This window comes from Ips typographus, linkage group LG2 (genome assembly GCF_016097725.1).
Source record: "Ips typographus isolate SLU linkage group LG2, UJ_Ityp_2.0, whole genome shotgun sequence".
NCBI classification, from domain to species: Eukaryota; Metazoa; Arthropoda; class Insecta; order Coleoptera; family Curculionidae; genus Ips; species Ips typographus.
The window spans coordinates 498,936-524,789 of record NC_138423.1 but is presented as its reverse complement, the minus strand read 5'-3'; the positions used below and the strand labels follow the sequence as shown (position 1 = coordinate 524,789).

Here is a 25,854-nt window from a genome sequence, read left to right as displayed (position 1 = left end):
TGTCTATTCTAAATATATTTCGATCTGTCACAATGAAGGAAACTGTAAAATACAACTCCATAAAGCTATCAAACTATAAAACATTGTTTAAATACAGTACCTACCTACAATCATATTTAATGCTAGTTTCTAGGTACAAACGTATGTTTCAAACATCTGTTGTGAACATGTTAACATTGTATAACTGTCAAAATCTGATCCATAGAGATCAGAATACTTTAAAGCTTTATGAATTCAATTTTTATAGGTTACACTTCCATTTTGGACATATTTAAATCTGTCACAGTGGTAGAAATCGTCAAATCAAAAAAAAACTTGCTTAAAAGCACTGTTTTAGTTACTTCAGTTGTAAATCATATTAAATGCTTGTTTATAGGTCCATGAGTAGGATTTAGACACATATTTCAATCTGTCAAAAACGTGAAAACTAACCAAATCTCTTTCATGAAGCTATAAAATGACAAAACCTCCTTAAAACTAGTACAATCAGTTAAAATTTATGTGTTTTTTAGAGCTCCAGGATTTTTGACAGATGTAATGTGAAGCTGTTTTGTTTCCATATATCAAAATGGTGCAAATCGTCCATAAAGCGATAAAAGTTTAATAAAATATGTTCTAAAGCAGTACAGTTCTTCATTATTTTAGGTACATTTTATAGAATTCTGTTCGTTTTGACAGCAAATCCATGTTGAGTAGACATAATAATAGCATTTTGTGTGGACACTTAAGAGATTTGCAAAGTATATGAAAGTAGAATTAAAACAAAAAAAACTTGGGAAATTATCGTAAAAACTTATTTAAAAAGGTTTTTGGTAAAATATATTATTTAAGAGTTGGCAACACTATTCACCCTGAACGTTTCCTTTTCAAACTTCTACCTTGTATATCTCTAAAATTGTACACTTTTTGTACAACCCATCGTAAAGTAGTTCTGGAAAAGCTAAATCGATTGACTTTTAATATACAGGGTGGCCCACTTAAAATAGTGAACGCACAGACCACGTAGAGTATTCATGGTACTTTTGTTTAGCTTCAGTTTGATAATGAAAACGGTTTGAGATATTTACCAAGATGCCGCTTGGTTCTTAGCTTTTGATGCTAAGACAAAATATCAGATAGAATTTACTTTTTGAGTCACCCTGTAGGCAAACTGTACAAAGGGCTTTAAGAGCTATATTTTTGCTATTTTCTGGTCAATGAAAACCAAAAAACAACCTTGTTAAACATTCGTGGTTGATGTGCATGATAGAGGCGAGTAGTTTTTGCGACCCCCTGTATACAGTTGGCCCGTACAAACCTGGTATTTGTAGGGGGTAGAAAAAGACTCAAAATGGAACATTTCGGTTTTTTCCTTATCGGTAGAATCCCAAAAATAGGTATGGAATGCATTCTACGCTAGAAGAAAAAACCAAATACAATTTCGTTTTTGTGTTACCCTGTACGTTCACCCCAGAAGGGTTTAAGAGCTACATTTTAGCTTTTTTTCTGGTAGGTGATATCACAAAAATAACTTCATCAACCATTTTGAGAATTTGTTTTTTTTCTAATGTAGTTTTTGAGACATTTTGTAGTTTGGGCACAGTCTTCAAGTAAAATTACCAAAAATCCTATTTTTTTTTGGATCTTGTAAACATATAGTCCAGAGAAAAAAAAAATTTGCGGTAAAATCACTATTTTCTTCAAAAAACTCTTACAATGATTTGGTGGAGGAACCACAATTTACCTTACTGCGATGTTGTCAAATGTTACCAGTTACAATTTATAAAAACAAGCTTTGCCACCTATCCTAATCGGATGTTTAGGCTACCAAACATATTTTTATGAATAAAAACATTAAAATTCAGTTGAAGTTTTAAATATTAATAACGAAAAAAAAAAGCGTCTGGCAACGTTGCATAATTCACAGAGGATAACTGATACTTGACAGTATGTACGTCAACTTCAAGATGTCATTCAATGTTCCTTCAATTATATGGTTAAAGCATAATTAACGCCTTTTTTCTTTGTTTACAAGAAGGAAGAAGGGTGGATAAATCACTTTCGCACTTGGTTAACAAATATTATACGTAGCGGCCACTACGGTTACTACGGAACTAGGTTGCTAACTAAGCATTATTTTGGTTTGAGGTTATAGGTATTATGTAGAGCATTTGGCAACATCGAACCGACACAGCGCCGAACAGCTGATTTCCTGTCTTGTAAAGTGTGGTTCTTCCACTAAATTATCGTACATTTTAAGGATTTTTATCGCAATTTTCTGAAGAAAATTGTGGATTTACCGCAATTTTTTTTGTCTATACTATAGAAGCCGTTAAAAAAATAACGTAAAATTTGTGAATGCTTAATCTTTACAATACTCTTTATTTTTTTTTTGAAAAAAGTAATTTTTTGTCAAACAATCAAATTTCAAAAAAAATATAGCAAGCAAAGCTTGCAACAAAAAAAAACTAGCAAATTGCAGCGGTTTGTAAATTAATGTTTACCAACCAAAAAATAATGACATTAAAGTCAAATTGAAAGTGAAAACGAAGCAAATAAAGCAAGAAAATGTAACAAATATTTTTTCCAAAAAAAAAAAAAAGAATAATGTGGTAAACAAATTTAGCAAAACAAACCAGCATTTGGTACATTACTTAGTCGTTGTACTTTTCGAGATAGAGGAAAGTTTTAAAATTAATTTGGTTATTTCTAAACGTCACAATTTTTGAGATATTTTTCACAAATCTGCTAAAACGCAAATAGCAATAAACCTGGGATTGTATTGTTGAAAGTCTAGTTTTCTGAAACATTTTTGTGAGTCTATTTTCAGCTCAAGCGTACCCAGTACCAAGTACCCGGTGGCAAAAGTACCTGTCAGAAGGTACGCGTGAGAAAAAAAATCTACAGGTGTGTAACGTTTTTTCGCTACTCGCAGAATCCAGTATTTACCTTTTAAAACTTTGACTGGAGATGGGCAGTCGCTACTTTAAGTGTTATTTAGCAATTATGCAAAAAGTAGCCTATGCGGATAATTACCCGCAAGGTGTGGCCTTAACACTTCCAAGATCCGCGCGAATTTCAGGTAAAACGTGTAAAACCGATATTTCACTTAACACATAACTTCCGACACATAAGGGGCATACCGTAGGTTGGTAATTCCTTTCAAGTTACCATACTGGCCATATCATTACGTTCAAAATGACAATGAAGATGCCTTCGTCAAGTTATTATACTCGTATGCGGCCCTAAAAGGAAGCCAAATGTATTCGAAACTGCTCTCCAAAGTGGCTCTGCAATTTGTATTAAATAAGTTCTATCTTTGTGGCTTCGGCTATATTGAGAAGTGTGTAAAACAAAAAGACTCGCCTGCTAAAGCAGTAGCATAACATGCCTTAAATTATCCGTAAGGTGGTTTGTACCAAATACAGAGACCGTGTGAAATGTAAGGATTACTTTATTAAACTCGATATCTTTTAGTAGTTTATTATTGTTTCCTTTTTACAGATAAGTTGTTCATTTCATGTTAAGCTGAAACAGCAAAGCAAAACTTAGTTTTGTTAACTTGTCCTTAAACCATCTTCACTACTTCCTACTTAAAAACACTTCTACCGTCTACATATACAGTCTCAAATCCACCATACTTCATGCACTTGAAGTGAATATTAAACATGGTCGTTGAAAACCCCAATGCCGCCTAACATCTGCTAAATAGACTCGAGAATGAGCAAACATGTTATATTTTCACAGAAATGCGCAAAAAAAAAAGAAACGGAGACAGAAGAAGACGTTTTGAGTGATAGACATCGAAGAACGAGGCAAAGCTCTTCATTTCGTATGCAATGGGAAATCTGGGCAGTTCACGTTTCAGTTTCAATCACAATTTTAGGACGATCATGGAATATATTACTGATTTTTCTCCAGTTTTGCTCGTTTGTGGGTGGATTTCAGTGTTGTGTGAGATTGTTTCTCTATCAGTTTAGTATGAGATGGTGTTTCACAAGCAGGAACGAACTTAATGTAGAAATACCTTAAAAATAAGTATTAATGCTAGTTTTGTTTTTATTATACAGTGTGTCCATAACGCATAATTCAATTAAATTCAAGGAATTTTCTTTCAGAAAAATGCTTGGACACGTTTGTTATTGTTTTCCTAGATAATCCATTAGTATTTACAGGGTGTCCCAAATTTGAGCAAAAAACCAAACTTATAATTTCTTAAACGGGATAATCCATTTTTTATTTTATTTTTGGGCTCTACGTCAAATTCTAGGCCTAATTGCTCTAGCAGAATTCATTGGCCGTCCCTCAAATCGAGCAGAAATTCCTAATTTGAGCAATATTTTCGTGCACTTATCCAGAAAATCGTAAATAACTCGCTTATTTGAACCATCCTACATACAAAAATTGTCAAAAAATTTAAGGGAATTTATTTAGAGAAAAATTTGGAATTTTTAAAATAAACTTTTACTGCCTAAACTTAAACCCCTTCAGGTTAATGATACGAAAAATGACGTAAAGTGTCATTTTTTCAGGGTGCCACGCACTGAAAACTGTCAAAATTAACATAAATAATAACAAAATCAATAACATTTCCAGGTATTCCCAAAGACCGTGACCGTTGGGGCAAAATGGATGTCATGGTGATACAAGGTGTCTCAGATTAGGGGCTGAGTACAGGGTGTCCCAAAAAAGTGAAAAAAAATTTTTAGTTTCCGGGAAATATCTCAAAAATTTAGTAAAAAGCAAAAATAATCAAAATTGTCAAAAAGCTTGACTTTAACGCCCTCTAGCGGTCAAACAGTCACACCAATGACCTTTTTTGAACACACCGTTGAAAAGCCTTTGGTCTGGACTATATTTTACCTTCAGTGACCTTTTGTCGTAACTGTTCAAATAACTCAATTATTTTAGGTTAAAGCAAAAGTGGTTAAATCACTTTGAAGGTTTGCGAAGCTTGACGCCCTCTAGCGGCCGAACGGTGCAACCGATTGACTTAAATGATATTTTTGGAAAGCTTACGATCTGAGCTATCTTTTCACTTTAATCGTCAACTGTCAAATAAATTAAATTGAGTGGAATTATGGAGCTCTTGAAAACGGTTAGAGAAACAGGTTTGGTTAAATAAGAGAAAAGTTGCAGAAATAGGAAAAAAATTACTTGATAAAATGGCATTTAGAAAACATTAATTTTTTGCTTTTCCTTAGTTTTCGGTTTTGATTCCAAAGTTAAAAGTAAGTTACTAATAATAGAAAGTAATTTAAATACTAAAAATCAAAAAAGCTGTTGTTTAATGTACCACCACAGTTGAATGCCCCGTTGCGAAGCGGACTTTTGATTATTAGTTAGGATTTCTTTAGTTATTTGTTGTTACCCCTGTATGTTACGTTGCTTTGTTTACGTTCTACATTCTCTTGTCTGTGTTCTAGAAAATCCTGGCTCCGTTGCTTATATAGAGAGAGATTTATGTTATAGCTTAATGAGTGTGAGAGAGAAAGTCAATTTCATGAATATTTGGGAACTTTCTAGAAACCATGGAAGCCTATATAAGCAGCTGAACCAGGCCTGGTTAGTCAGTTGTTGAGTTGATGGTTGTAGAATGCTGGTGAAAAGTTTGTATCAGCATCTTGTAATACAATTGCTGATGATGGGTAACTGTCAGGAACACCAATTTTTGTTGATAAATAATAATTCCCATTATGGACTTTTAAAACTACACTAGAGACTTTCTGTTTCAGTTTCAACTCATCCTTTTCACTCAGGACTTTCTTCACTCTGGTTATTTCATCATAACAACAAATTAAGGGATTTTCATCAATGAACCTCCTAAGAAACTTTATAATATGCAATATTTGTGGTTTTCCCAATATAGATTTGATTTCCTGTTCACAAACACTAGTCAAATTCAGGAGCAACTTCTCTGACAAAGTTTTACTTTTCAGTTCAAGTAACAGAAGCACCTTGGGATAATCACAAGGAAACTGGAGGCATACACTGAGTGTTTTAAAGTCTGTTTTTCTTATTTCCACTCGTACCATAGTTGGTACACATGAAATAAGTTTCGACCCTGCCACCACATGCTCACAGAGTCTCTTAACTTCAGTGAGCTCATCTTCCACAAATCCCATAGGATTCAATTGATTATACCTGTTAATAAAGATACCTCAGAGGTTTTGGACTTTTTTTTGTTGTTTATACAGTTTTTTTGGGAATAGGTGAAAAGCAGTGTTGATTTAACTAGTTTTTAAAGATGTTTAGTTTATTTTCATTTTCTAATACACATTTGAATAAAACATATCAATTCTACTAAAATAGATATAAAACAGCTGAAAACACCAATTTTGACAATACAAAAGGCTGAAAATGTATGTCAAAGCAGCCAGGAAGCTTTAACATCAATTTTTGACAACCTAAGGCCAGTAAGAAAACTTAAAGATTGAATTTTATCAAGTAAAATTCAGTACAAACATGGCAAGGCTGTAAATGGGCTTCAGGATAAATTTTTTGACATTCTGGACACAGTAAGTAAGTTTCAAAGCAGTTAAAAACGTTCAAGATCATAATTTGACATTTTGAAGAATCTTAGAAAGCTTTAAACATTAATTTTGATAAAGGCAGTAAGAAAGTGTCAAAATAGCAGTCAATAACATCAAAATTTGATATTCTGAAGAATCTAAGACATCATTGCTTAAAGAAGAAAGGCTTGAATATCAATTTTTGTCAACCTTAGGTCAGCAATAAGACTTACAAAATAAGTTTTGACAATTTGAATGTAGTAATTATTAAAAACATAATATTTAATAAATGTAACAACCAAAAATATGACAATTAAAGAAAAGTTAGGTTAGGGTCATTTTAATAAATTCCTTCTTGGAACGGTATTTGAGTGTCAAAGTTACCAAATGATGAAACAGTGCACGTTCATGCTTCATAGCATTTTTAAATCATTGGTTTGTCAGTGATTATTACTGTCAATGAAAATTGCAAAAATACGTCGTTAATCAATTAACACAAGCTGTTCAAAACAATTTTTCTCCATTATCTAAGTGAAAACTTAAAAAAGTACCCAAAAAAAATCACAAAATGATTTTTAACACAGTTGATGAAAAATTAAGATAAGAATGTGTAAGTAATTTTTCTTCAACTTCCAGTAAAGTAAACTTGCGGAAATAGGAAAAAAATTCCTTAATAAATGGCATTTGGAAAACATTTTTGAGACTAATTTTTTTTCAGTTTTTGAGATATTTTGAGAAAATCTTATCTTTTGTGACGTTTCGAAACTAATACATTTGAAGTTTTCTTCGACTTTGGATCATTAATTTTTAATAGTTTTCTCTTTTCATCGTTGAATTCCTATTAACAGCATTGAAATTGTCATAATTTATAATGTTATCATTGCTTTTCCTTAGTTTTCGGTTTCGATTCCAAAGTTGAAAAAAAGTTACTAATAATAGAAAGTAATTTAAATACTAAAAACTTAAAAAACAGTTTTTTAATGTACCACCACAGTTTAATTACCCATTTGATTAAAACATATCAATTCAACTAAAAGCGTTTTAACCGTGACATTGAATTAAAAGCAAAGTGTCTATGACCGGCGAGACAATAATAATTATTATATCTACCCTTGACCTTCTAATTCGATCAACGCCAATAAAAACGGTGCAAAAACAATTTGTTAAGTTGACTCATTTAAAAAATTTAAAAAACAGTTTTTATCGAGCCAAAAAAAAAACCACGCAATTAAGCCAATTAAACGGCTAAATATTTATGAATCCGCTCGGATATCGTAAATTCAAAACTGGCTCGCACGCAGTATAAAACGTATAGGGATCCTTACAATGTGCTCATTTGCATAAAACCGAAAACGAATAAATATAAATATTATCCGAGTTGGCAAATTAAATGGTTCGAGTAGTGATTTGTTATTGGAAAATATTAACGTGGCCCCGAGTGGCATAGACGTATTTATTTTCCGTTTCCATTATGATATCTGTATAACGAGTAGCAGCGAAATCAATAAAATTGGATTAACAATATAGTGAGCCATATATATCAGACACTTGGTTGAACCTTTTCAGAACAATCGGCAACAGGAGCATCGTAAAGATATCAATAATTAAGAGACAACTTCTTCAGTCACTTAGCAAAAGTTACCTGGCCGCATTAAAATTCCCTCCAAGTGGGTAATAAAATTGTAAACAATTTTACTGTCGATGTTTTAAAGAGCTTTGAGAACAATAATTAGGACGGTCATTTATCTCAGATCTCGGTATTGTTTATGAATTCCTTATTTTTGTTGACATTTTGCCGTTGTGTTTGGAATAAAAACCACATTTAGGAAAGTAGCGCGTGAGACCATTGTTGATGGGACGGACTTCATTGTTTTACGGAAAAAATGAACGGATATTGCTTTCAGGGATCTTTGATTAAAAGACGTGACGTTTAGGTGGATCACTTTCTACAAAAACCATACCTGAACAAAATGATTTCACTGACTGTAATTGTTTTCAAAATTATTAAATTTGAAAAGCATCTAATGCACTGGTAAAATGTTTCTGTGTAACCACTATAAATTTGTTTTCACTGCAACTTTCACTCATCAAACACTATAAAATACTGATGTACTTTTAATTTAAGGGCTTCAAAACATCATCACAACTTTGTGGTAAAGTTGGTCAATCTAATGATTTTTAAACAATAATTACTACCTTTAGGCACTGATCTGATATTTATGGTACCGTTTGATGAAGCAATAAGACAAGCTAAATTTTGTCAAACGAATACAGTAGTATTATTGGTTTGGTTAGGAAATTTCTATAAATTTGACGTTGTCAATCATTTTTTTACTGTATCCGACAACTTCTGACAGTTTTAGCGTCAAAATAACACTGTTGGCAGACAAAATGACAGATTTTTTTTCACCTCCAACAGACTGTCACCGACCAGATCGTTACCAATAAAAATTGGCTAAAATGACTGCCACACTCCGGAATACAGATTTTCTTGATATTTGACTGTTTTTTTGACTTATCAAATTGACTAGAATTACTGCAAATGATTCAATAAGCCAGTTTTCATAACATTTTACCATTTTCCAATATTTCGAGCTTGAATGATTGAAAATAGTGCGTTAGTCAGTGCTTATGATATTGGACTGTTGTTTCAACGTTTTGGCTTTGAAAATTAACTAGAGTAATCGCACGTAGTCCAGTAAGACAATATCGTAAAATTGTTTATGTATGTTTTTCATCGTTTTGGCGTTGAAAACTGACTCGAATGACTGCAAATGGTTCAGTAAGTCAGTTTTCATGAAATTTTACCAGTCTCCAATATTTTGACTCTCAAAATTGACTAAAATTACCGAAAAGAGTGCGTTAAATTGTTAAAACAATTTTTTACATATTTTGACTATGAAAATTGACTAAAGTGACCACAAATAGTCTAGTAAGTTAATTTACATAAAATTTTACTGTTTTTCAACGTTTTGGCATTGAAAATTTACTGGAATGACAACAAATGGCCGGCCAAATCAGTTTTTATTATATTTGACCCTTTTTAGCGCTTTGATTTTAAAAATGGATTAAGTCTATTTTCATAATGTTTGGCTATTTTTTAACCTTAAAAATTACCTAAAATAACTGAAAATACCCCGTTGGGTCAATTGTCATAAAACTTGATTGGTTTTGGACGTTTTCATATTGAAAATTGTCTGAAAATTGAACAGAACAGCATAGGCACATGTAATTATTATGATAAAATCTTTGTTACCTGATATTGAGTTGAAACAATAGTCGTTATAAATCATTATAGTAATTTACCAATTTTTCAACATTTAAACTAAATTTTTACGGTCACTTGACTGTTTTTGACAGGTGTTAACTGGCTTTTACAGTGCTGCAAGCTAAAAATTGCATTAATATAACGTCACGTAACGTATATTTTACATATTCAGCTTTTACAACTGTCTAATTTTAATTAACCAAGTGGTCTATTTTGAATTACATTTTAAAAGTCACGTGACTGGTTTTGACAGGTGCTAATTGGATTTGACAGTGTTGCAAGCTTTAAGTTGCATTATCAACGTCACGTAACGTGCATTTTACCAATTCAGCTTTTACAACTGTCTAAATTTATTTTTTTAATTTTACAAGGTTTAAACTGCCTTTTGAAGGTCACGTGACTGTTTTTGACAGGTGTCAATCGGCTTTTACAGTGCTGCAAGCTAAAAATTGCATTAATAACGTCACGTAACGTATATTTTACATATTCAGCTTTTACAACTGCCTAGTTTTAATTTACCAAGTGATCCACGTTTAAATTACATATTAAATGTCACGTGACTGTTTTTGACAAATTCTAATTGGGTTTGACAGTGTTGCAAGCTTTAAAAGTTGCATTATCAACGTCACGTAACGTGCATTTTACAATTTCAGCTTTTACAACTGTCTAAATTTAATTTTTTAATTTTCCAAAGTTTAAACTGCGTTTTGAAGATCACGTGACTGTTTTTTGACAATGGCCTTTATATTATTGCAAGTTCAAAAATTAAATTATCAGTCACGTGACGTACCAAATTACCAACTTTTAAACTGGAAAACCTTTTACGTTGTCACCTAACCTAACCTAGACGTTTGACGTTTTAATTTTAGACGTTTTGACTTGAAAATTGACAAAAATGATTGCAAAATCCAGGTAAGTCAATTTTCATAATATAAGACAATTTTTCAACGTTGTACTTTTTAAAATAGACTAGAACGACTGAAAACAGTTGGTTAAGCCAATTTTCGTAAATTTTGAATGACTTTCAACATTTTTGCCATAAAAATGACTAGAAATACATATTTTTCAAATCAGAAAAATGAAATTTTCTGATTGAAGAAATACGAGTAAATTACATGGTGTTTTATTAAAAATAAACAAAACCCTCTGTAAAAAATGTGATAAATTATTGACATATTTTAAATTGACTGACTACTGTTAGTATTTTTGACAGAGTTGACGTTATTAACATTAGTAAGAGACCACTTGCAACCACCACCAACTTGTTTTGTTGTAGTGGAAGATGACCAAAAGGTCTTTTCGGTCAAAAAAGCACTAAACAGCGAGTTTACTACAGTTTAACAGCAGAAGTTTAACGAAGAGAAAAAGATTGCAGTTAAAATTAATAAAACTGACAACTGGAAATCAGATGATGGTGAAGGTAAAATGGAGGCAGTAAGTAAGTTTTGAGGTTACACCACCAGGAAATGCTAATTTTAAATGTCTCAACACTCATTTTACTTATATGTGTACTGTGTAAAAAAGAGATAGAAATAATGAACTAAGCAACTGAATCGTCCTGTTGACCAACAATAGACAGTTTTTTTTTTCTTCTGGCGTCTAGAATGAGAAATAGATGCGCATAATATAAACATTAGACTCCATCGTTGATTCCCGATGTAATTTAGTATCGATCCAGGTTGAACGCACTCAGCTCTATGAAAAATGTTCAGCTTTCTGTTATTTCAAGTAACAATTCTGATGCAAGTTAAAAACAATTGTATATAAAATTTCGCATTCATTTAGTCGCTTGTTGCAGTAAAGCGAATTGGGTCTTGCTATTTGTTTCCACTAAAATTAACGGTATTTTCGATGCGTCAAGTGTGAACTTTGACACCTTCTCGTTTAATGGTTGTCGTTGTTCCCAAGCCGATTTCCTAACTCATTCTGTCCTATTCGTAATTAAATTTATAAAGGAGAAAGGAACTGAGTAAATAATAACTTAGAAAAAACTAGAAACAGTCGTCATCTTTTAAATGTCAGTTGGTAATTAATTCAAAGAGGAAACAGTTTACTTTATAAACTTAGTAATGTATGGGATTTTGCAGTGGTTTTAGCCGCAATACTTTACGGTATTTTATCTCTTATCCGGGATTATCTTTTATAAGATTCTATCGGAGCAAGTGTGCAAGCAAGATCATCGCGACGGGTGTCCGACAATGGCACAATGAAAAATATCTATTACGATACACACAGACCGTTGTTATATGTGGCACTATCCCATGCATATGGGATGTTTACTGAATACTAGAAAGCCGATGTATGTATGTATAATAATCACATTAAAAGCTTATTTGTTTTAAGATCCATTTACTCCCGAAAATAACCTTTGGAAAAGTTTGAATAAGTAGAATCTTCTTATAGTTAAGCCAAAAAGAAATCACACAGAATTTGTAGAAAAGAATTTTTGAAATGTTTCCAAGCTATTCGCCTTTTAAATAGGTTCTTGAGGAGTTTTAGAAGCATCTAGCAAATTCTAAAAGATTCATTAAGGGTTTTGAAAGCTTTTAGAAGGTTTGAGAGGTTGTCCAAGCTTTTATAGGCGTGGAGATCATTTCCAAACTGATTTTAGAGACATTTTTAATAGATTCTTGTGAAAGTTTTAAAACTTTTTTAGGACTCTGCCATTTTCAAAACGTTCGTAGAAGCATCTGGCAATTCGAGAAGATGTATAAAGGTTTTTACAAATCTCTGGCGTTTATAATATATTTTTGAGAAGTTTTCCGAGCTTATGGAGATCGTTGTTAAAGTAATTTTATAGACATGGCGTTTTTAGTAAACTTTTGAAGCTTTTAGGGAATATTGGTATCTTTACAATGTTCCTAGATTTGTAATTGGTAAATCAAGGTAAATAAAGGTTTTTTGCAAGGGGTAGATTGCCGAGGTATTTTGGTGTACACGCTCGAGGTATTATGAGGCACTTTGCCAGTATTACGAAGCATTTTAAGGTATTACAATTCATTACGTGGCATTTTGAGGTATTTATGTGGCATTTGTGAGTATTTTGAGACATTATATGTTTTGTGGTATTTTCATTGAAATGTTGAGCGAAATAAAGCCTCTCACTCAAGGAATTTTTGCGATATATAATATTGTCAACTGCAATGTATTATTTAATAATACATTTCAGTAGACAATTAGACAATACATGATACCAATATAACTCAAAATAATCAATATAATTGACTGAAAATTGAGCAGAACAGCATAGGCACATGTAATTATTATGATAAAATCTTTGTTACCTGATATTGAGTGCAAACAATATTCATTATAAATTATTATAATAATTTACCAAGTTTTCAAAGTTTAAACTACATTTTCATAGTCACGTGAGTGTTTTTGACATGTATCAACTGACTTTTACAGTGTTGCAAGCTAAAAATTGCATTATCAACGTCACGTAACGGATATTTTACAATTTCAGCTTTTACAACTGTCTAATTTTAATTTACCAAGTGATCCCCGTTTAAATTACATTTTAAAAGTCACGTGACTGTTTTTGACAGCTGCCAATTGGATTTGACAGTGTTGCAAGCTTTAAGTTGCATTATCAACGTCACGTAACGTGCATTTTACCATTTCAGCTTTTACAACTGTATAAATTTATTTTTTTAATTTTACAAGTTTTAAACTGCCTTTTGAAGGTTACGTGACTGTTTTTTTGACAATGACGACTGGCCTTTACAGTATTGCAAGCTCAAAAATTAAATTATCAAATTTTAAACTGTTTTTTTTAAATAAAATTTGTTGTTTTCAGAATTTGTAAAAACAGTCACCTGACCTTAGAAAATCAATTTTCAGCTTTCGGCACAAGGTAAGATCAAGTGTGAAAATTTTGGAAAACTCTTTACGTTGTCACCTAACCTAACCTAAAAACAGTCACGTGACTTAAAAAAAAAACAATTTTAAGCTTTTGGATTTTTAAAGTTTGAAAAACAGTCACGTAACGTAAAAAAGTCATTAATCTATATGACATTTTGACAAGCGTCATGTCATACTTAATTAATCTAACCTAAAAACTGTCACGTGACCATAAAAAAATAATTTCAAGAGTGTCTTTCATCGTTCAGGAGCCTTATAACTAAATATAAATGTGTAAACATTTAAAGGCATTTCAACGCAATTTGATGCATTTTAGGCAGTTGTTTTAAGCATTGTGAGGTATTTTAAATGCATTTCAAGGTATTTTATATACAAAAAGGCATTTTGGTGTAGAAAAAACTCTACGGTCTACCCTTCGAATCACGAGGAATGTATAGAAATTTTCCAAGCTTTTAGAGAAAAGCCAAACTGATTCTTAGACACATATGGTGTTTTTAATAAATACTTGAGAGGTTTCCAAAGCTTTTATAGGTGTTTTTAACAACATTTATAGAAGCATTTTGTAAATTTTTAATTTTTTTTAAGGCTTTCAGGAATCTCTGGCATTCTTAATACATTCAAGTTTCAACTTCTCTCAAAAACTTTCAACAAACTTAGGGAAAATGTTCTGAATGAATCTGCTTGGTCATGTTATCTAAAAATGTTTGTTGGCCTTCAACCTTGCAACAAACCGAAGCAAATTGTCGAAAATGGGATATTTGGCGCATAAAGTGGGACAAAGTGTGCGGATGCATTTTGTAAGTACCACTTAATTAGGTTTAATGGTATAAAACTTCCTGTCAATTGCACAATCGATTAATTCGCATTAAATCCGAATACAATTTGTGGAACTAAAGACGCCTATTCAAAGGCGAATAAACATTCCGAATAGACTTTAAAACCAAACTAAATCATTCGCATAATGCGTAATTTCTTAAAATGGTAAAACCGCGATCCCGGTCGGTTCGTATATTATATGATTACAATGTTTTTTCCATTCCATTCCATTTATTAGCACGGTACTCGTTTAATGAGGCAGGAAAGTGCGAAATTAAACCTGAAAGTGCAAAACTAAAATATGCAACAAAGTCATAAGTTGTGTTGCCGGGATAATTCACAAGTGTCCGTAACCGCAGAATTCATTCGTTAATAAATTACTTTCCGACTTCGCTTTACACTTTTTTTTCTACTCTTCTTCTCTTCCAGCGAAATTGCTAATCATTTTTATTACTATTTCCTACTTAAAACTAGCAGATTGCTAGAAGGCAACCTTAGAATAAATTCTGTAATAGAATGAAGGCTTTTTGCGTTTAAATTGTGATTTTTTACATTGAAACAAGCTCTAACTATGTCAACGCCCAAAGAAATTACAGAGAGGTATTATGATCACTGAGCATATAAATTTTACAAAAAAAAAACTTGAAGAAATGAAGATTATAAAACGTAATGACAGTAGTCAAGATGTGACGTTTACATCTGTCAAAATCTGACACTAAGGGACAATTCGCATTTAAGTTACAAATTTGATTTAAACAAATACTTTGAAGGCTGAGAAAAAGTTAAAAAACAAAAATCTTTAAAAAATTTGTTTTTGTTATTATTTATTCTAATTATATTAAATGAATATGAATAATATGTAGTAATGTACTTTAATTTCGCATTAGTTGACAAAGACACTTAGGGTCGGTATTTTCACCTTAGAATAACTTTATTCCAAGGATAGTTTCTATGAGAACCGTGAAATCAGACGCTACTGTTCGACAATTCTGTCGTTTCTATAGAAACTATCCAAAGAATAAATGTATCCAGAGGTGAAAGTATCGGCCCTTAGATAAGCAGAGTAACCTGTAATAAATTAATACGGTTTAGTTAAGAATAAGAATATTTAATAAAAAAAAAACAAAGAAACTACTGGTAGAAATAATAAAACAAATAGATATAAAACGCAAGAAATAATGAGTTAAAGAAACTTAATTAGAACAAATTTCAATGAAAATAATCGTATCTAACCTCAAGTTTAATAACTTTGAAAATAATTTAGTAGGTAATTCAATTATAACGAAAGTAATTCAACTAATGAACAAACTGTAGAATCATTTAAAACTAGTTTGGTTCAGTTATTGAAAATGTTTCTCATACCTATATGTATTTAAATGGGACGTGACGTTTTATAAGTGACATGCAACGAAGCAGATGTGACGTATTTTGACAGTTGGTCATAAAGACAAGTGGTCACGTGACCAATTGTCCACAACATCCACTCAGTCAGACTGAATTATATGTCAGTTCTGACAGGATCGACCGTTAATTTGCAATAGTTTTTGTCATTGATTTCTTGTAAATAAGTTTGATATTACCAATTTTTTTCATTTTCTATGTTTAGTTTTAGTGATTTATGCCAAAGTGAGAGCAAACCAGCCCAATTTAAGAAATAAATTCGGAAAATTAAAATAAATTAGATGCAAATTGTTCCGCATTTTGTTGGTCATTTTGGTTCAAATTTGGTGGAAATAAGTCACCATTGGAATATCTTTTGTCACAAGAACTGGAAGCGGTAGCAACCAAAAATTTACCATAATATCATCGTCTATTTTTGCAATAAGAAGAGGAGAAGAATTTATGAGGATTTTCACGTTGTTGGCAATTCTGCACATTGCCTGTAAACTAAAAAATTAAGGAATCTTTTTACGTTCTTGTGATTGAACAATGCTGTAAACGTCTTCTTCAGAAGGTTTAAATATTTCACTTCCTTCGGGAAGCTTTAACTAAAAAAACAACCGATGTCAATGTTGTTCAAATTTGCTTGAAACAACTCACTGTCCTAATTGGTTTTGCCATAAGAAAGTCGTAGAATGCAAAAATGGACCTAATTACCTAAAAAATTGTGGTGTAAGTAATTTTCAGAATCCTAAATCCTTCAAGTGTTGAAATTTTATTTGAATTGATGTGGAAACAAAGATAGTTATTTATGCAACAAGTAAATCTTTTTTGCACGCAACGTCAAAGTTTTTCAAACACGTAAGTGCAAAAAAAGACTTTGTTTCACTAGTGCTAAAAGACGAACTTTTTTGCACGATTTTATAAAAAATACATTATTTGTAATAAGCCTACACGGTGGTATACACTTTTTTTTTGTTTGAAACTATTCGCACTTACTAGTAATCACTCTGCAAAATAATTGACTGAAACTAAATGTCAGTCCACCGTGCAAACCTTAATAAAGGTCGTTTCAGAGTTTTTGCCAAGAATTTTCATTGGTCATCGCAACCATCACCGAGAAAAATATGACCGTCAAACTGACGAAGAGCCGTTAATTATGGACTGAGGTTGTGCGCAATTATACAATGGAATTTCACTTGTTTCATCATTGAAAATTGTTCAGTAATTTACGCGGTCTGGTCTGATGTTAATTATTACCGGGCAAGTTATGACGAACTGAAAGGGTGCAATTCAGATTGCAACTCTCCACGACAATTTGTCGGTAAAATCTGGTTTCCTTATTGGTTGATTCGTAATTAAGTGCGATCGCAATCTAGGACAGTTACAATCTTCATCTCTATAGCAGAAAGTGGAAATGCAAGTTTCCAACTAGTAGTCGAGATCATAAGCGACCGATACAGCCCGATCACAAAAGTGAGATATGGACACTTCCAGTGCTAATTAGGCATATGACACGCGGTGTTTTAGTCCTCTTGGAAATAATTGTTGATTGGACGATAGATGCACTTTTCTTGTTCAACATTACTAGATATTATCGTGCTCGCCAGGGAAATATACGACCCATGAACAGGAATAGGAGGAAAGTGGTAATTTACTTGATTGCAAGGAATCGAGTAACATGTACGGGTTATTTTTGTACTAGAACTATAAAAAAAGATTCTATTAAACAATCGAAAAGTTGTTAAGTGGGTTAAAAAATTACAGTTTACTGTTACAGAGGTACAGTTTTACTTTTCTTGTTAAATTTGAAAAAAAAAAGTATTTCATACAATTCTGATTTGAAACTTTGTTTACGAGATACTTGAGTTATTACGTTTAAAGACCCAACCCAACTTAAAAATTGTCTTGAAAACAGTGAAAATTGACTTAAGAAGCTCAAAAAATTTCTTTTAAGTAGTTTTCATAGTTTCCAGACAAATTCAATAACTTCAGTTTGGAAAATTGACTTAAAATTTACTTTGAACCGGTGAAAATTGAAATTTTCACAGTTTCCAGACAAATTGAAAGACTTTAGTCTTGAAAATTGGCTTGAGAGGCTTAAAAACTGTCTTGGTAGTCAGTCATCATAGTTTTCAGATAAGTTGAAAAACTTTAGTATTGAAAATTGACTTGTAAACATGAAAAACTACTTTTCCTAGAATTTTTGACTACAAATTCACACATTTAAACCTTGAAAATTGACTTAGACACCAAAAAGTGACTGAACCAATGAAAAAAGTGATATGAGAAGCTTAAAATTTGCATTTGAAGTAAGTTTTCATATTTTGAAAACACATTTCAATATTTTAGTCTTGAAAATGGACTAAGATACAAGATAGTGACATTAGACTCATAAAAATTGACTTGAAGACTAACTTTTCAAGTGTTTTTACTTTGCTTCTCATTTTCTTAGAACTCTGGACTAAATTTAGGGCTTTAAAACGGCTTTCGGCTTGGAAAATCGAGTTTCCAAGCTATCTTCACCAAGTTTTTGACATAGCAAACTTAAAAAATGTGACTTCAAGCTTTTTCACAATTAAATTAACTTCTAGTGTTAAAAATTCGAGCATTTCCGAAAAATCTGTGCTTTTTAGCCTGAAAAATCGAGTTACAAGACTATCTTCATAAAGATTTTCAGTTATAAGGCTTGAAAGTTGTCCATAGTTTTGAAAATGTCATTTCAAGCTTCTTCACTATTAAATTGCCTTCTACACTCATCATTGCAAAAAATTTAAATATTTCTAAGAAATTCAGAGTGTTTTTAGAACGCTAATCTGAACAATCGAGTTTAAAACTATTTATAATAGTAAAAGTTAAGTTTCAGACTCTTTAGTGATGAAAGTAAAAGTTTTAGCGCTAAATGCGACGATATCAGCTTGAACACTTATTTTTAGAATTGACTTAGCCTGAAAACTTAATTTGGGCTGTTACCAGTGTTTAATTGACTTCTAGACTTGTTTTAATCCAAAAAATTTAGTTGTACACCAATTAAAGTCCTGAAAATAAACTTTTGAATTGAAAAAGTCAACTTTTAAACAATTTTTAGAAACAACAATTTTTGTCTTAATTTTGGGATTGTTTTTAGTTAAAATAACATAATGCATGTCAACTTATTTTTTGATAAAACATCGAATGGTGAAATGTTGACACTTAAAACTGGACCACACTGAATAATTTCAAATAACACCAATATACAACATATCGTCAATTTTGCAGTATCACTTAATAAAACATTTTCTTTCTAAACTAAACATATAAATGCGATTATTCCAAAAACACCCTGTAAATTCTTTTGTAGACCAAATATTGAAAATCCACTAAACATGTGTCAACCAAATCTATTAAAGGATTCCAAAGCAACTTTCAACTTAATTAAAACTTGTCATTTGTGCGGGTTTTTTACATAAGAATTTTATGCTCAACCCCTGATTTCAAATCATATTCTGAATACTTTACCGAGATGATATGAATCCATACATAATGCAATTCGTGTAACCAGCTCGAAAATATTATTAAGGCACATTTCCATTTTATAGAAACATATTTCAACATACCGTCGTCCGTAATATGTACAAAGATATTTATCTAGGGCATGCCGTCATTCTGTATGAGTCGACCTAAAATATTTATGTCTTTGTAAGGGAATCAATAGAAGCCGGGGGGAATTGCGATATAACCTGTCCATTTCAGACATCAACGAGTATCGAATATTACGGTTTGATTTATTACAACTTCATTTATTAGTAATAACCAGACAGGTAGATTTCCATAACTTGCAAATAGCTGTAATAATATAATTTGGACCAACGCTAATCAGCCAAACTGCCGATGATCAATCAACTAAAAAGGAACGAAGAGCTTAGAGGAACCAGTTATACAAATCAAACCCGTGAGTCAATATTGAGCTATTGTCTTTTTTATCTCTTCCAAAGTTTAAAGAGTGGTTCCCTACATTTATATAAGCCGTTTCAACCGTTGATAAAAATCTGACGCATGTTATTCGGGTATACACGCCATAAAATTTCGAAGGCCGAAGAGACAGAAGTCATCAATTAAAATTAATTAATAGATACAGAAATTCTACAGATAAGCTATCTCCACTTCGAGGTTTTATATTTTTGGGACTATGGCCCCCCTGATTTCATCTTTGTATTCGCGACGTACATTCACCTGTCCTTTTTCTTGGGGAATGTCAAATGAAGAACACACTGTATATGTATAGAAAGGAGAATAGTTTTAAGTTTGTATATAGGATACACACACGTCAGAAACGCTCAAATTGGGAAGTGTAATATAGTTGAACAAGCATTACAAGTTCTGCTAAATAAGTGCGTCGAAGAGGAGAAAATACCAGACGATTGGATATGTAATAATCATCAGTCTACTGTTGCAGAAGTACAAATTATCCACTAGAATAATAACGAACAGTTTACCATACAAACTTGACTCCTATCAACCAACAGAAGAATCAGAGTTTCGAAAAAGATTACGAACTGTGAGACTATTAATTGAAAGAATAACTAAATACAACTTTTCCCTACCTTAGGCATTTAAAGATTTTCAAAGAGCATTTGCCTCATTCCTTGTTAAAATTGACGAAGAAGTACAAACAAAAAAATACATCGAGGAGCCCGTGAGGGAGATCCAATATCTCCAAAATTGATTACCCTAACATTGGAAAACGTATAAATCGAGGAAAACTCCAAGTTTAAGGTCCCGACGTCTTAATGGCTACATGTTTTGTCTAAACTTATATTTGGCATAGTTAGTTGAGACTGTAAACTTGTTTTTTCTTGATTTTACTTACCTCTGTCTCTTTGAGAATATGATGGACTCCTTCTACAATTGAAAGGCGTTTCAAAGGTTATGAGAGAAATGGATAAGAATTAGAATTAACGGATCCTATCTAAATAACCTGCGCTTTGCAGACGATGTAGCCTTTATTTCGAGTGATGTCAATTAGGGTGGAGAAATGTTGGTTGGTGAATAAAGATGAACTTAAGAAAAACCAGTATACTGGGTTACAGTATAAAATTGGGTAAAGAAACCCGGCCAGTAGAAATAAATAGAAGGATTGGTTTGACTTGGGCGGCATTTGGAAAGCACCGTCTTATTCAGGAACAAAACGTTCCCCATTAACTTAAAAAAGAAAGTATATGAATCATGCATACTTTCAATAGCCACATACGGCTTAGAAACATTGCCACTCACAAAGAGAAACGAGCAATGGAGAGAGCCAGATTTAGATTTTCGCTTAAAGATAAGATTTGAAACAAAAACATCAGTAGACGCACGCAGGTCACAGACGACATAGAACGTATAGAGAAGTTGAAATAGCAGTGGATGGATTACATAGGAAGACAAGACAGAGAAAGATGGACCATAAAGGTCACAATACGGAGACGGAGAGAGACCAAAAGAAAGGTTGAAACCTCTCAGAAACAATGGCTTGACGATATCAAGAGTGGCAGGTCGACACTGGATACAAACTACACAAGACAGGATGACGTGGAAAGCATTATTCTTCTTCTTATGACGCCGTCTCCCTCCGAAACTGCACCGCTGAATATCTCAAGAGACGTTCGACCAAACCATCTTTTCAGATCTTTGAACCACGAATTGTGCCTACAGAAGTTCTGCCCTCGATTCTTCCCTCAATAACAAGGCGGAGTATTTGATATCGCTCTCTTCTCATGACGTGACCAATGTGTTGCAGCTTTCTTTCTTTTATTGTTGTTAATAGTTCTTTATCTTTATGCATCCGCCTGAGTAGCTCTTTGTTGGTTATTCCAGGATATGCGCCGAATACGTCGATAAAGTTCATCTCAAATGCGTTGATCCGACGCTCCAGTGCTTCATTAAAGGTCCAGCTTTTACATCCATATGGAAGGACTGGGAAGATAGAACAGCGTAGCATCCGCAGACTCAGGCAAGCAAAAAAGCTCCTCATTGATGTAAATAAGTGTCTGGCTTGTTCGATCGTTGAAAGAATTTCGACTTTAGGATCATTGGTTTCGTTGTACAACCGAGTTATTAATTCTGAGAGTTGCTAGTTTTGGTGTCTTGGAGAATATAACAATCTTGGTATTGGCAACGTTCATTTGTAGTCCGTGCTGCATGCTGTTTTCCACAGTACGGTTCATCATGCTCTGAAGATGCGGCAGGCTGTCAGCAAGCACAACCGTATCATCAGCAAAGGGTATTGTCATTGATCTTGATGCCCTCCCTCACATCCTCCAATGCTTTCCGAAAAATCGCTTCGGTCGGTCTTACTCCCCCCCGTAATTCCACCTCTTCAGATGTTTCGCCCTCTATTCAGGAAAGCATTAAGAGAAGCGTATTTCCAGGAATAGATGAATGACGGCTGGCAGAAGAAGAAGTCTGTTCTATTAACGCATTCGGATCTGTTGTTTGGTATTAATAGGTCTGTTCGTAGAGCCAATTTCAAACTGAAAATCTGACATTTTAAGGTTTATGGCCAATAGCTGGACATATTCCTCTAATTATTAGTTGGAGATTCGTTTTGCGAAGAGAGCTAATATTAGTTTGTTACATACAGTTTGTCATGTACAAAAGAACTTTTGTGTTTTGTGGCTTATTTCATATTAGGACTTTCCTGTCACCTGGCGCTGAGGAGAGGAACAGTAATGAAATTAGCATTTAGACTTAATCTGTCACTTTATGGGGTTGAAAATCATAGCAAGTAGAACTGTCGAGAATTCTTGACTTTTTTTTATCGAAAGTGCTTAGCAAAGTGTTACACAACCATCACAGCTTTCTGCATTGAATCTGAAGTATAGTTTCGGGACAAATGCTAATATTTTGGATACGTCTTGTATGATTTCGAATGTAAATGTTAAACAAGCGACCGAAAGTCGTAAACAGCAATGGTTGGAAACGTACATCAGGCGCGGCGCCGATCCACGTCGTTCACTTTTTAATAAAGGGTCAGGTGAATTCGAAATCGCATTCCCGATATTTTCGAGATCCATTGATATCCGTCCCCGGGGCTGACTGAAAGGGAACCAGTTTGTTGCACCCGATCAAATGAGCCTTAATGTACTGAATTAATGTCGAATTGTATTACTCTTGAAATTGACTGTATGAAATTTAAAAACATTTTTCAGTCGAGCCATTCTCGAGACAAAAAATCGGTCGCTTTCGTTCGGTGCGATCTTTCCCTGAATGAAAACCGGGGGCCGAGCTTAGGTGCAAAACTCTCACAGAACGTGGCCCCGAGACTCGTTCTACCGGGACCGCATTCCTTTTTTTCACCCGAAAAAGTTTATGCGTACGAATGAAAAAGCGAAAAATCACTGCCTGCTTAAAATTAATGATCTTAACTGTTCATATTTTGGATCGACGACCAATGCCGGCGTTTTTTTTTTTTCGCTTCTTTTCGTTCATTGGTGCTGATGGTGAACGCGGTATGCTACATGTTTAGCTTTCCAAACTCAGTAAACGTCAAACCCTTGCAGTAATTGTGTGTATCGCCCTTTTTGACCCCTGATTTGGAGAGGTCAGTGTAACAAAACGGTTCAGCTTTAACAACAAAGGTCGATTAGTTTGGACCACAATACAATTGCTGAATAACCGCAGATTCCCAGTTCCCATCGGGGACGCCTTTCACTTACTATACTTGCTGTCTCACTGTTCGTATACATTAACGAAAAATGTTTATTTAAGCTTCCAAAACTACACTTTGTATTTTTGGAAATTGTGCAAAAAAGTGTTCATTAATTACTGCTTTGAATTGGGTTTTCCGAATTGTTAGCAACACATTGACTTTGAATATGTGTGAGAAATTATTAAGACAGTCAACAGACTATTTTTTGTTATTGTTCTCTTAGTAACTTAGGTTTATAGTGTTATAAATTAATAGTTCTCATACCATACATATTTCCAAGAATGAAAGCAATTTTCAAAAATTGACAAGATTTGTTAAGAGACTGAATGAAAAAATGATATAAGCAAAATTATTACATCAAAACAGTGCCAGATTTAGGGGGAAATTTTGATTGGGGATGTAAAATGAAAAAACACAAATTTACTATAAATCATCAGGGAACGGGCGAATACGAAAATGCAATAAGCCATATAAATAATATTTCGCATTGAGGAAGTAGAAATATTGAAATAGTACAGGAAAAAAACAAGGAACGTCACATATTAGCTATATTACCTTAAAAGTGATAAAACAAACCTATTTTTCGCTCAAAATGGGGTTAGGTTAGGAGGCGCTTAAATGCAAAAACACCTTTCTTCAACATTTCTTATTTATATTTTTTGTAACACCTCAAATAACGAAGCTACGCTTAGTCAAAATGAAGTTAGTTTAAAAAATGCAGTTTGTTGCACCCTGTCAATTCTTACCTTGCAAGTCCTTAAGGAGGCCCCTAATTTAATTTTAAAAATCACGTGAGATTTTTTTAACATCAAAACGAAATCCTGAAAGTCACGTGACTGTTTAAAATGTTTAAATATCATTTGAATGGTCACTTGACCGTTGCTAAGTTTAAACTGATTTTTTTTTCAAATCACGTGACAGATTGACAGATCAAAGTATTATTTGAATGGTCAAGTGACTCCTTTGAAGGTAAAAACGGCACGTGACTATTTTTTTTTGACGTCAAAACGGAATCCAAATATTTAAACTGATATTTTTTTAAATCACGTGACTGCTTTTAAGTTGTCAATTTTATTTTAAACGATCTAGTGTCTCTTTTTTAACGTCCAACCGGAATCGTGAAGATCACGTGACTCTTTTTTAACGCCAAAACTCAGTATTAAAGTTCGTTTGGTAAAAAATCGTATTTAAAAAGTCGCGTGAAAGTTTCTAAGTATAAACTGATAGTTTTAATTGACACATGACAGTTCTAAATGTCAAAATGTTATTGGCATAGTCACGTATAACCGTTTTCAGTAGTTTAATCTGATAAGGTACGTGACTCTTTTTACAGTAAAAATGGGCACGTGACAATCATCAAATCAAATTTTCAGTTTTTATACTGAATCATGTGACTATTTTTAATGTTAAAATGTCATCCTTAACGTCACGTGACTGTTTTTGTGTTTACACTGATATTTTTAAAGTCACGGGACCCTTATTTTAACGTCAAAACTGAGTCCTAAAGTTTACATGTTTTAAATGGTGAAATCGTATTTGAAAAGTCGCGTGGACGTTTCTAAGTATAAACTGATAGTTTTTATTGACACGTGACAGTTTTAAATGTCAAAATGTTCTTGGCATAGTCACGTATAACCGTTTTTCAGTTTAATCTGATATTTTCAAAGTTACGTGACTCTTTTTACAGTAAAAATGGGCACGTGACAATCATCAAATCAAATTTTCAGTTTTAAACTGATACACCGAATCACGTGACTATTTTTAATGTTAAAATGTCATCCTTAACGTTACGTGACTGTTTTTGTGTTTAGACTGATATTTTTAATGTCACGTGACTTTTTTTAATAAATGTTCAGATGAATGAGTTAAATGCAGCACTGCATCAAAAAAACTGATTTTTCATACTTAATATAAATATAGAAAACCATAAAAAATCAAGTAACATGTTTTTCTATATTTGTAGGTTATGTCGCTCTAAATGTTCGGTATTTGACTGTGTCTGTTTTTTCTTGAGTAGTTGTCTTTGCAAATCAAACCACTTTAAGTGACTCGTTACTAATCTAGTCACTTCAAGACTATCTTACTTCAATTTTGTAAGGTATCTCGTTTATTTTTAAAAATGCAGGACCGTCGATTTTCGTTTTTAGTTCCGCATGTTTGGACCCAAGTTTTATTCATACAGAGTGACCAAAAAGAAAAGTTATGAAACTTTTTAAATAGAAACTCTTTTTTTGTAATTTTACTCAGTTTTCTACAAAATTGTATTCTTTTTTTATGTTAACATAGATAGATTAACACAGATAATAAATGAACAATTTGTGCTGTATTGTAACTAATTTGTCCATCAAAGTCATCATTTTAGGTAT

The 25,854-nt window shown here is 32.8% G+C and overlaps 2 protein-coding genes across 5 annotated transcripts in view; both read right to left on the bottom strand.

Moving 5' to 3' along the window:
- Ser (protein serrate) overlaps positions 1 to 25,854 on the bottom strand; it is a 223,794-nt gene that overhangs the window by 141,313 nt on the left and 56,627 nt on the right. The window lies entirely within an intron of this gene.
- Positions 5,550 to 6,232, bottom strand: LOC145725025 (uncharacterized). The gene has a single exon (XM_081973543.1). It carries the CDS (start codon positions 6,102 to 6,104, stop codon positions 5,550 to 5,552), a length of 555 nt encoding a protein of 184 aa, XP_081829669.1. The 5' UTR covers positions 6,105 to 6,232.